Below are 13,309 nucleotides of genomic sequence, written 5' to 3'. Positions count from 1 at the left end.
AGGCACACCTGCTTCTTCACCACCTTGGCCCAGAGATGACATGTATCACTTCTGTTCAGATTCCATTGATGAGACCCATGATTGCATGGCCCTACCCAGACACGAGAGGAAAACAGAGTCCCCAGCACAGCAGCCTTTCCTAGTGACAGGGGAACATGGATTTGGGGGATGGTTAGCTTCCCTCCCAAAGCTCCCTTTCCCTTCCTCTCGCCCAGCCTCACGCCACATACATCGGCACATTTGCGGTGCACATTGCTTGGGTCTACTCAGGAGGCAGATTTGTCTTTCCCTCTCTCAGTGTTAGGGTAGACAGTTCAGTGAACTTTCGTCAGGGATCAGTAAGCCTCAATTTTAGAGGCTTACTCAGTCTACCCGTTTTCTGGGTTGGCTGTTCTTTCCAGCGACCATCACACTGGCCATGTAGACCAGAGTAAAATGCAACTGAATGGGCCCAGAGAACCTGTTGGTTTGTGAGACAGAAATGGCATTATGAAGAATGGCACTCTATTAAACATTCTCAGATTCCCAAAAATTTCCCCAAGGAGTTACGTACCCTCCACTTATAGAGGACTATGTTGTGATATAAAAGTTACCTACTTGTAGAAAATGGCTCAGCGTTGCTCCAGTGATCTCTTCTTTATTATCAAGAAAATGGAAGCTCAGAGAGGTTAAGTAAACTTCCGAAGGACGCACAGTTAGAAGAGTCTGCCCAGGGCCCATGTTCCTGGTTAGGAATTGTGTGAAAGCTTTCTTGAAGTCTCTCTATTTGCAGAGTGACTATTAGGTAACAACACTTATTTTTAGCCAAATAAACAACTTATATAAGCAAATTAGATTTGAAAATTAACATGGCCCCTTCAGTACATTCTAAAATGAATATACTCCGAGGTGATTATCATGGAAGGTTCCAAGTTCATACCTAGAATCAGGAGACCTGAGCTGGCGCGCACCACTTGGGGGTAGTAGAATGAGCAATGAGTAACACGAGCAGAGAGGACGAGGACCCTGCTTTCTGTTCTCGACTCAAAGTCAACAAACTGTCATTGTGTGACTGTGACTTACCCAGGTGCTCCTCCATCTTGAAGGTGCGTGCAAATCACTAGGGGCTCCTTTTAAAGCAGATTCTGATCCAGTGGGTCTGGGGTAGGGCTTGAGGCTCTGCATTTCTAACCAGATCCCAAGAGATGCCAGTGGTGGCCATGACCACACCTGAGAAAAAAAGCAGACTTCATTCTGAAGACTTCTGTTGATCGAGTTCAGGAAGCATGTCATGGGGCCAACGTGTGCTAGGCAGTTGGGATACAGAAGTGACTTTCCTCCTGTCTTTTAGTTAGTAGATGGAGCACATTTAGTCTTCAGTGATTGTGTTGTCAAGTGTTAGGTGCCATGGCAGAGGGGCCCGCAGGCTGGGTAGGAGGCCGGAGTAGGAATGACTGGTTGTGCTTGGGAAATTCTCTATAAAAGCAGGGTTTCTACCTAGGAGTGGGTGCTTAAAGGACAAGTAGGAGTTTAATAGTAGCAACAGGAAAGAGAGCTATGCCAGAGAGCGTGTGCGTTATGTTCATTCACTGGTGCATGAGGTAGTGTGTTCGGAAGACCACAAGAAATTCAGGGGCACCTGGGTGGCACAGCGGTTAAGCTTCTGCCTTCGGCTCAGGGCGTGATCCCGGCGTTGTGGGATCGAGCCCCACATCAGGCTCCTCTGCTATGAGCCTGCTTCTTCTTCTCCCACTCCCCCTGCTTGTGTTCCCTCTCTCGCTGGCTGTCTCTATCTCTGTCGAATGAATAAATAAATAAAACCTTTAAAAAAAAAAATTGATGATATTAGATCACTGAGCACGTCTTTTTGACCTTTGATCTCTGCAAATCCATCTCTTCTTTCAATAGGCTCCTTTCAACAGCCCCATGAGGGCTGTGATGGTTCTTTCTGCTCACCACCATCATTCCACCACCTGGCACAAGTAGGCATTCCATTCTTGTTGCTGAATGAATGAATGAACCATTCTTGGAATAGACAGATAGATATTAATAGTTTTGTGTGAATGGATCTATTGAGTGGGTTGGCCTAGATGATCTATGGGCCCTTCCACTTCCACCTGCCTGGGCAATGACCATCCTTACTTCAGAGGTGCATACCAGAGTGATAATGAGTATAGATTCCAGAGCTGGGCTACCTGGTTCAGATCCTAGCTTTTCATGTCCATGGGCAAGTTACTCAGGTCTCAGTGTCCTTATCTATAAAATGGAGATGGTCACAGTAGATCCTATCTCATGGATTGTTACGAGGAGCCAACGGGTTAATATATGTGGCATGTAGGACAGTCCCCAGTAGATACTCTGTGAATATTCCTGCTCCTCTTATTCCCGTTTGTGTCAACATTTAGGAATGCTTTCAGCTGCAGGTAACAAATGATCGAATTACTGCTCATACTTTCTCCTCCGTTAACTTCTCTAACCTCTCTTCCTTCATTATCTCTTAATGCAATCATTCAATTCTGGAACATTTTTGTAAAATCATAAAAAGGTCTAACACACTTACGGAGCACCTCCTATGCCAGGTACTGAGCGAGCTCTTGCTACCCACCAACGAGGCAAGTGTTATCATTATCTCCAGCTTGCTGTAGGCTTAGGGAAGTGTAGGAAGTTACCCGAAGTTCTGGTACTTGTAAGTGGTGAGCTGGGCTCTGAACTCTGATCTGTCTAGACTCCAATCCTATGCACTTGGTCCTATGCACTTGGCAAATGCTGTGCTCTCGGAACGCCATACAGGACAGTGACCGTGTAGTGACTTACCCAGGGGAAACTGTGTATATTCAAAGCTTAAAGTCATCACACCCATGCTTAAACCCCTTCACTAGCTTTCCATCACTCTCACAATGTCTGTGTTCTTGCACCTGGCTTACCACCCCATTTTCAACAATGCCCTGCCGCACATCTCTAACTCACGCACACTCTCTCTCTCTTCCCTCTACTTTTCCCCACCCTGTTGCTCGGTGCTACCCTCTGACGTGCTACCCTCTGACCAGCTGCCCTTGAATTCTTGCAGAGCGGCTGTACCTTTGTCCCACTTCCTCCAGACCCTAACAGGTGCCGAATGCACTGCTCAGACGGCCCAACTTACTCGCTTTACCTTCTGTCTAGTCACAGGGGTCCTTCAAAACTCAGCTGACACTTTGCTGCGTCGGGAAACTCCTGATCCCCTGTAAATGGTCATCCCCCCACGTGTCTTTCTGTCAAAGTACAGCAGTCGCCCCCACCCCGTTATCCGCGGTTTCAGTTTCCCACGGTTAGCTGCAGTCCAGAAGCAGAAGACCCTCCTCTGACTTAGCTTCGGAAGGTAAACAGTAGGCTCACACTGGAGCGCGGTGCCTGCATCATTCCGTCACTCCCCCCTCGCTTCATCTCGTTACGGAGGCATTTTGTCATCTCTCATCACAACAACAGTGGGTACAGATGTTTTGAGAGAGAGACCACATTCACATACCTTTTGGTATAGTGTATTGCTACAACTGTTCTGTTGTGTTACTGTTGTTGTTAATCTCTTGCTGTGCCTAATTTGAAATTAAACTCTATCATAGGGGTGCACGCATAGGGGGAAAAACTAATCTCTATAGCGTTCAGTACTATCTGCAGCTTCAGGCATCCCTGGGGGTCTTCGAATGGATCCCCCGCCCCCCCACAGACCTTATAGTCCCCGGATAAGGAGGGGCCACTGTATTCATCTCCTGAGTTGTTCCTGTCTTTCTCCTTGTCTGGCCGTCCTGAGTTCCTACACCGCAAGCATCTTGAGGACACGCACTGCATCTTTTTTATTATTTAATCCAACTTCCTAGCACAATGTGTAGCTAGACATATGGTAGATGCACAAATATTTGCTAAAATAATGAAGGCATTAAATAATTAATTCAAACAATAGGTTTAAAACAACAACAACTGGGGCCTGAGGATTCTAAATGAGTCTATGGACGGCTTCAGGGAAGATGCAGATTCCTTGAAATGCAAAACTGTGAATACTTGTGCATTTTTAGGAGAGAGAATTCACAACCTCTATCAGATTCTTTTTTTTAAATAAATTATTTTATTTTTTTATTTTTTTTAAGATTTTATTTATTTATTTGACAGAGAGAGACAGCCAGCGAGAGAGGGAACACAAGCAGGGGGAGCGGGAGAGGAAGAAGCAGGCTCCCAGCGGAGCAGGGAGCCTGATGAGGGGCTTGGTCCCAGGACCCCAGGATCATGACCTGAGCCGAAGGCAGACGCTTAATGACTGAGCCACCCAGGCAGCCCCCTCTATCAGATTCTTAAAAGTGTTTGTCATGGAGACAAGTTTAAGAACCCTGAATACTGAGGGTAACAAGAGTAAGTCACCACACATTCCACAGTGTCTTCTGGCTAATTAACCTATTGCATTAAAACTAAGTTACACTGATTGTAAGACTCACCATTATTTTATACAACAGTAAGGAAAATAAAAATGAAACGTTTGACACCCTGTTAAGATGGTATCCTAGCTTCAAAAATGATACAACATGAAAAGTGCCTCTGCTCTTTTTTATGGTCTTTTTCTTTTTTCAATTTTAATTCCAATATAGTTAACACACAGTGTCGTATTAGTTTCGGGTGTACAATATAGTGATTCAACAATTCCATACATGATTCAGGGCTCATCAGAACAAATGCACTTTTGGGGCGCCTGGGTGGCGCAGCGGTTGAGCGTCTGCCTTTGGCTCAGGGCGTGATGTGGCATTCTGGGATCGAGCCCCACATCAGGCTCCTCTGCTGGGAGCCTGCCTCTTCCTCTCCCACTCCCCCTGCTTCTGTTCCCTCTCTCGCTGGCTGTCTCTCTCTCTGTCAAATGGATAAATAAAATCTTAAAAAAAAAAAAAAAAAAACAAACCAAAACAAAACAAAAAACCAAGAAACGCACTCTTAATCCCCCTCACCTATTTCACCCATCCCCCACCCACCTCCCCTCGGGTGACTGTCAGTTTGTTCTCTATAATGAAGAGTCTGTTTCTTGGTGTGTCTCTCCCTTTTTCCCCTTCGCTCATTTTTTTGTTGCTTTGTTTCTTAAATTCCGCATGTGAGTGAGATCGTATGATACTGGTCTTTCTCCGACTGACTTATTTCACTTAGCATTATACTTTCTAGTTCCATCCATGTCGCTCCTAATGGCAAGATTTCACTCTTTTTAAAGGCTGAATAATGTTTTATTGCATATACAGACCACATCTTCTTTATCCAGTCATCGATTGATGGACACTTGGGCTGCTTCCATAATTTGGCTATTGTAAATAATACTGCAATAAACATAAGGGTCTATATATTTTTTTCAAATGGACGTTTTCATATTCTTTGGATGAATACTCAGTAGTGGAATTACTGGATCATGTAAATTTTGAGGACTCCATACTGTTTTCCACGGTGGCTGCACCAATTGGCATTCCCAGCAACAGGGCACGAGGCTTTCTTTTGCTCCACACAGAGGGGCCTCTGCTCCTGCCTGGGTCCCTGAGCTGGTGTGGTGAGGAGGGATGGGACAGCGTCCTACAGTGCAGGTGGACAGCTCCAACTCTGCCACGTGCTACGAGGGGACAGTTAGGCGAGTCTCCTTGCCTCTCCGAGCCCCAGTTTGCTCATTTTCGCGGTGGAGTGGCAGCCCCGCAGAGTAACTGGGCGCATGAACTAAGACAGTGCTCATTCAGTACCTTGCTTTCAGAAGGCTTTCAAGGACTACCCCCTTCCCTTACTTTCCTCGTCCTTTATGCCAAACATACGCAGAGCCAAGACCTGACCTCACTTAAATGCTTAGTCGGTATGAGAGTTTTGGGCAATGAACTCTTCTGCCTGAGGTCTCCCAGCTCGGCTTCCTATTCCCCTAATTTTTTGAAAAATGCCACCCTCTATTTGCCTGCAAGCTTAAGTATGTCATTTGCTGCGGATAATGAGATTTTTTTTTTATTCTTTGTCCCTCCTGTGTTCGTTTCACGCTGTGTTCATGGCATCTGCATTGTTGTTCCTTGTGAAAATAGGTAATTCATAAGGCTTCATTTCGATTTCCACAACAAATTGATCTGTTCATAGTGACAAATTCCCTTTGGGGTTATTTGCATTGCCCCCACTCCACAGTCCTGCACAGGAGGAAGGGTTTTCCGTTGCCCCCTTGTCCTTCCCGAACCCCTGGGTGGACTCTGTCTGCCGAGATATTTGTTAAATACTGACACGTGCCTCCTGACTCTCCTGACAGGGAGAGCTAGAATCTCAGATCACGGCTGAGTTATTTGGATGGTGTTGACGTCTTCTAGGATGGAGTAAAATATTAATATGCTTTCTCCCCACCCTGTCCCTCCCCTGTTGTCTAGTATTCTTTTTGCAGATGTTAAAGGATTTACCAACCTCTCCACAACCTTGTCCGCCCAGGAGCTGGTCCGGATGCTCAACGAGCTCTTTGCCAGATTTGATCGACTGGCCCATGTGAGTTGAATTTAATTCCCTTCTAGTCTTCTGTGGGAGTGAGGGACTGCATGTGGAATTAGGGAGAGGAGGACTCAGGCTTCATCGCCAATATCTCTTGTCCTGCTTCCTTGTCTCTGGCGTGGACCCCCGAGCCCTGCACCTTCTGGGGACCAGTGGTTTTTTTTTTTTTTTTTTTTTTTTAAAGATTTTATTTATTTATGTGACAGAGAGACAGCCAGTGAGAGAGGGAACACAGCAGGGGGAGTGGGAGAGGAAGAAGCAGGCTCCCAGCCGAGGAGCCCGATGTGGGGCTCGATCCCGGAACGCCGGGATCACGCCCTGAGCCGAAGGCAGGTGCTTAACGACTGCGCTACCCAGGCGCCCCTCTGGGGACCAATGTTAGTTATTTACAGATCTCGGATGGGAGGTTTGTCAGATTAATTTTCCCAATCGAGAGATAGCCGGTTGAGTGACAGGTAAGCCAAAGCCCTTTTTATCTGTTTTCTGCCCCCCCACCCCATCTTTTCCCCCTGCGTGTGGCCAGGTGTCATCCAGCTGCAGCCTCAGTTTGGTTCAGGCAGTGATGGCTGCCTGCAGCTTCCCAGCCAACTCCAGCCGCCTGAAACCAATTAGCCTCTTCTTAAGAGCTGGTGATCCACTGGACCGCCATTTTGTTTGACCTAACCTAACGCCTTTGTTTTTAGCCAACAGGACACTACCTTTATTTTTCAGCTGGCTTGAAAGAACAGGCTACAGGAGATAGCTGTTTGCTATCAGAACTCATGTTCCTAGTCCTAAGCCATTCAAGTTGCGGAAGAATATCTTTGTCACACTGTCCTTTAGAGTGGGCTTTGGGTTCAAACAGGCATGCCTTAATTTCCTCCTTTGTACAGTGTGTCTGTCAGTGCCAACTTCACAGGGCTCTTCACAGAAGCCTATGCAACCACATCAAGTGGGAGCTCCTTTTCCAGAGCATCCAAGTGTCTGAATTTAAGGCTGCCTCCTTCCAACGAGAGCCATTCATACTTGCTTCTGAGTACCTGCTTGGTGTTGTGACCGCGCTATGTGTGGGAATAACAGAAACGCACTTCATCCTTCCTAGAATTAAGTCTAGCCAGGGACACATCAATAAGTGATCAATGTACAATGTGTTGTGTGTATGATGAGGGTGAGTCTGGGATGCTGTGGGAAGGCAGACTCGGCACATAACCCCTGCATCAGAGAAGACTTTCCAGAGAAAGTGATTCTTGGACTGAGTCTTAAAAATGGGAAAACAAATACTGTGGACTACTATGCAGCAACGAAAAGGAGTAAACCACTGAGACGCACGCAGCAGTATCAGTGAGTCTCCAAAGCAATATGCCACATGAAAGAAGCCAGACCGGAAAGCCTAGAAACTTTATGATTGCATTCATAAGACATTCTAGAAAAGGCAAAACTATAAGGACAGAAAAGAGATAAATCGTCACCAGGAGTTGGAGGTGGACAGAGAGGATTGATTGCACAGAAGCATAGGGTGCAGTGACTTGGTGAGTGACGTAGCTCTCCCCATGTGAGCAGGACTGTAGCCTTTATCAAAATAGCCAGCTTTATTGTTTATCAATTATACACCAATTAGCAAAGTGAAGACGACAGGGACGGTCATTTTTTTAAAGATCTATTTATTTATTTCAGAGCATGAGCGGGAGGGGCAGAGGGAGAGAGAGAGAAACTCAAGCAGACTCCGAGCTGAGCACAGAGCCCGACACGGGGCTTAATCCCAGGATCCTGAGATCGCGACCTGAGCCGAAACCAAGAATTGGACGCTTAACCGACTGTACCACCCAGGCGCCCCTGGCAGGGAAGGTCATTTTATGCCAAGGGGAGAACAAAGATAAAGATGCTACCCTGCCAGGGAGCCCGCCTTGTAACCTGTAGCTAGCGGCCAGCTGTAAATAGGAGACTTGACATGGCAGAGGACGAGGGGCAAACCGAGCCCAACCCCTCACCCCCCATCCCAGCCCCTGGAGAAGGGTTGGGGTTACCTGAAGGGCTGGGAATTTGGAGCTGGGGAAGAACGTATGCCACTTCTTTTTACTGTTGCCCCTTTGGGGCTTGGTGCCAGTTCCCATAGTTCCCCTACTTCATATTACGGTTCTGAATATTTCTGTTCAAAGACCTCAAATGACCAAGAATGGCCCTGCAGGGAGAACCAACAGATGTGACTGGGGTCAATTTTTAGTGTAAACTCCACTGACTCAGGGACGGGGTTGCTAAGTAAAATTTAACCCAAGTTGTTCAACCAACATTTATGGCTAGGTACCCTGCAAGACTCTGGCGAGACAAAACCAGTCCCTGCCCTCAGGAAGCTCACGTCTGGTAGAGGGAGAGCAAATACCTAAGAATTGCAGGACAGTGTGGGTTCAAGCAATAATAGGCACAGAAGTCCTGGTGGAGGAAGGAAGGAGCAGCTGGTGCTTGGGGGGGTGGCGATGGCGGTGTTTTGGTGGCACCCAGAGAAGAGGCTGTGTGCAGGCTGGGTCTTGAGGAACAGCAGAAGCTTTCCTGGTATCAGATTAGACCAAAACAAACAAAGAAAAATACCTTCTAGGCTGAGCTGTGGTGTGCACGCAGGAGAGTGAAAATGCACGAACGTGCTGCTTGTTTGGGGAGCTATAAGAAGCTAAAGATTGGAGAACTTGGCTGGCTTAGTGGGTTAAGACTCTGCGTTTGGCTTAGGTCATGATCCCAGGGTCCTGGGATCGAGCCCCGCGCCCGGCTCTCTGCTCAGTGGGGAGTCTGCTTCTCCCTCTCCCCCCACCTTTGCACATGTGCAGTCTTTCTCTCTCAAATAATAAATAAAATCTTAAAAAAAAAAAGAAAAAGAAGCAGCTCAAGATTACTACAGCATCAAGCGCAGGGACACTGTAGCGAGAAAGGAGCTTGGAGAGGAAGCAGAAGTACGTTTGAAGGGCATGGTGCAACTTTTTAGGGGATGTGAACTTTGTCCTGTAACCGGGCCTACCCCCCCACCCCCCGATTACCTTACGCACAGGTTGTGGCAGGGGCGGGGGGGGGGGCGGGATACACAGCCCGTCAGTCACCAGCGGGTGCAAGAAGCTATTGTCCATCTTTCTGAAATTCTAAGAAAAACTTTTTGAGAAAAAAAATAACAACTGAAGCACAGATCCATGATGGAGTAAAATTATTATTAATTTTGGTAAGACCATTGAACATTCCTCAACTCCCTGGTGTATGTTACTTGTCGTTCTGGGTGTTTGCCCTGAATTCCCTAATTCAGTTCTCACAACAGACCTACGAGATAGATTATGTGTATATATGTATATATATATATATATATAGTGTATATATAGGTTATTGATAGATGATTGATTGATAGATAGATAGATAGATAGATAGTGACTGAGGCTCAAAGAAGTTATCATCCTAGAACGACTGGTAGGTGGGTGTATCTGCGATTCAGGCCAACTGGGCCAGGGGTTTGCTCCTTTTTTTTTTTTTTAATTTAATTTATTTATTTGAGAGGGAAAGCGAGCACAAGTAGGAGCAGAGTGAGAGGGAGAAGCAGGCCTCCCCACTGAGCAGGGAGCCCAATGCGGGGCTGGATGCCAGGACCCCAGCATCATGACCTGAGCCAAAGGCACACACTTAACCCACTGAGCCACCCGGGTGCCCCACCGGTGCTGGCTCTTGACCACCAAGCAAGGCCACAGGCATGTCAGGAGACAGAACGCAAGACATTGGCAGGTGTGTTGCTGCCCATGCAGGCAGCTTGAAGGGTTAGATTCGTGGGACTTCAGGTGTGGGCTGTACTTGGACTTCCCTGGGCAAATCCTTCTCAGTGGCTCCGTTTTCTATCACACTTGCAGTGGAGGATAAATGGGAAAAAAAAAAAACAAAACAACAACTTAAAATGTATCTTAATCTAGAGTCTGTCTCCAAATAAGTACTCAGCACCCGTGAGCGCTCCGTAGCTCTGACCCCCACCCCAAGTGCATCAGTCTCTACTGCTCTCAGGGACCTCCCTGGAAAAGTTTGAGAAACATGCCAATGAAAACAATTCTACTGGCCTTGAAATGAGAAAAGCTACTTTCAGTGTTTTTTGCCCCAGCCGTGGGCCAGTCGCTTAACCAACTGGGTCAAACTCTGCTTCTGTATAAAAGGCTTTTAGAGTTGACCCTTTTTGCATTTTTTAGCATCAAAATTCTGTGGCTTTATAAGGATTCTCTATCTGCCTCACCATGATTTTTGGCTGTAGATTTTGTTTACATTACATATGGGAGAGAACTCACCTTGCATGTGAATTTCACACCCTGTACCTGTTTCTCTACTGCATTATTGAAATGCAGGAAACTTCAAAGCTTCCTCTTAAAGTTCCTCTTAGTTTGATTGAACTCCTGAGTGCCCTGATTGCTTGGAGTGGAGCTTTTCTGTTTATTTTTGTTTTTTAACCCTTGATAGTGCCCTTGGCAAATTTCTGTAACTTTGTCTTTGATCTTTTTAAAAAATATTCTCTGCCTGCTACTCCCCCATCCATATTCAGAAGGAAGAATTTGCATACTGTGATGAAAGCTTTAAAACTGTAAAACATAGAACATATTTACTGTTGCACGCAGTTGACATGATTGCATCTTAAACCTTATTTTAAATTGCGGACAAGCTGGAAGCAACTTCAATTTTTGCTGGAAGGAATAAATCCAACACTATGCAGTGAATGAGCAGATTAAAAAGAATGAACTAGCCATTTCTGTACTGACATAGAAATTCAAGACCTGTTTTGCCTGAAAAAAAGCATGTCTCAGATCCATAAACATGGGATAATATGGCTAAGGATGTGAGATGGCTGCAGAGCATGAAAAATAGTACATATATATAACATGTAATGTACTCGTGGACACACAGCAGCCTCTGAGGAGGGGGAGGGAGCCAGGCTCCCAGGTGGCCGTGTGTCTGAGGAGGAAGGACTGCCCAGGGGGATTTATCTACTAGGACGATCTATTCATGTCACTTGTGTAATTACAATTAGATAGAATCATAAAATTGTCATGATTTCTAATACAACTTTTTCAAAAATACATAATGTATTTGTTCTGAGAGTCACCTTTTTAAAAGATTTTATTTTATTTGTCAGAGAGAGAGCAAAGGCAGGGGAGAGGCAGGGGGAGAAGCAGGCTCCCTGCTGAGCAAGGAACCAGATCCGGGACTTGATCCCAGGACCCTGGGAACATGACCTGAGCCAAAGGCAGATGCTCAACGGACTGAGCCACCCAGGCGTCCCACAGTCTTTCACTTTCTGTTGACTTTTTTCTGATTACTAAAGCCGTACTCACTCGTTATGTACAATTCAAACATCAGAGGTATAGAGCGAGTGCACATCCCTGTATTGCTATCCCTCCCCAACAAGATAACCACCTTTGATAATTTGGTGCATTTATCACCTCATTTTCATCTATGATTGACACGATTTCATAAACTTCCAAAATTATGATACTATATCACAGCCACCGAGAAGGGAAGAAAAGGATTATATTAAGATTCACCCAATAAAATTTGCAAGAAGACCTTCACCCTACTTTAGCTTTCTTTTTCTGTATCTTTTTTTCAAAGCAACCTGCTTTCTTAATATAAACTTTCTGAAGCAGTTTCTGGTAAAAAAAAAAAAAAAAGAAGCTGCTTGGAAATTACTGTCAAGTCATATGACAGCTTACAGGAATTGGTCAGGAAAATGTGCCTGCAAATTGACAGAACCTGACAGATCAGACAGGTCTTTCATGTGTATACATTTTAATATTTCGAACACACACACACACACACACACACACACACACACACACCATTTACACGGAGCTCAAAGTTTTTCAAAGAGGCTGCCAGCTTCACCTTCTGTCTGCAAGAAAAATGGACCCCAGCCACAAACATATTCCCTCTGTGTGTCCGCTCCGGAAGGATGATAAACCATTTGACAGCATTTGCTTCCAAACCCCATTTTTGTCTGGAGAGCTACCATTCTGGACTCGGTCATCCCGTGTTCAGTTTCCGGGAGAAAGAGCATGGAGTTCGGCGAAGGTCAGATAGGCACGGGTGTGCATTCCAGTTCTGCCTCTTACTTGCTCTGTGACCTTCGCTCACTTAAGCCATCTGTGAGATGGCGCACGACTCAAAATGCGTGCACGAGGACTCCCCCAGATAAATGGAATGCATTTAACACATCGCCTGGCACATAGTAGATGCTCAGTAAATATTACTTCCTTTTCCTACCTTTTCCCAAGATGCTTTTACCTCTGTTTTCATGGAAAAATCACTGATGAAGAATTGGTGACTAGCACGTGTCGTCCATAATGGTTCTTTTATTTTTTAAAGGTTTTATTTAAATTCCAGTGAGTTAACATACAGTGTGATAGTCTCAGGTATACGGTACAGTGATTCAGCACCTCCATACATCACACAGGTGACTCTTTAATCCTCATCACCTATTTCACCCATCCCCCCGCCCCCGGTAATCATCAGCTTGTTCTCTATACTTAAGAGTCTGTTTCTTGGTTTCTCCCTCTCTCTTTTTCCCCTTTGCTTGTTTGTTTTGTTTCTTAAATTCCACATATAAATGAAAACATGGTATTTGTCTTTCTCTGACTGACTTATTTTGCTTAGCATGATACACTCACCCTTCTTTATCTTTCTTCGTTCCATCCATGTTGTGCAAGTGGCAAGATTTCATTCTTTTTTATGGCTGAATAGTATTCCATTGTATATATATACCACATCTTCTTTATCCAGTCATCAGTTATCAAAAGAAAAGGCTTCTGCATAGCAGAGGAAACAATCAACAAAACTAAAAGGCAACCTGTAGAATGGG

At 45.5% G+C, this 13,309-nt stretch overlaps 1 protein-coding gene across 1 annotated transcript in view; it reads left to right on the top strand.

Moving 5' to 3' along the window:
* ADCY8 (adenylate cyclase 8) overlaps positions 1-13,309 on the top strand; it is a 223,336-nt gene that overhangs the window by 85,316 nt on the left and 124,711 nt on the right. The window contains exon 4 of the mRNA XM_026495400.3: positions 6,363-6,474. Within this exon, the coding sequence (XP_026351185.1) occupies positions 6,363-6,474 (112 nt within the window). The remainder of the gene's footprint in view (positions 1-6,362; positions 6,475-13,309) is intronic.

The sequence above is a fragment of the Ursus arctos genome, unplaced genomic scaffold, assembly GCF_023065955.2.
Source record: "Ursus arctos isolate Adak ecotype North America unplaced genomic scaffold, UrsArc2.0 scaffold_6, whole genome shotgun sequence".
Lineage (NCBI taxonomy): Eukaryota > Metazoa > Chordata > Mammalia > Carnivora > Ursidae > Ursus > Ursus arctos.
Note: the sequence above shows the minus strand (reverse complement) of the source record. Positions and strands in the feature narration are given on the sequence as shown.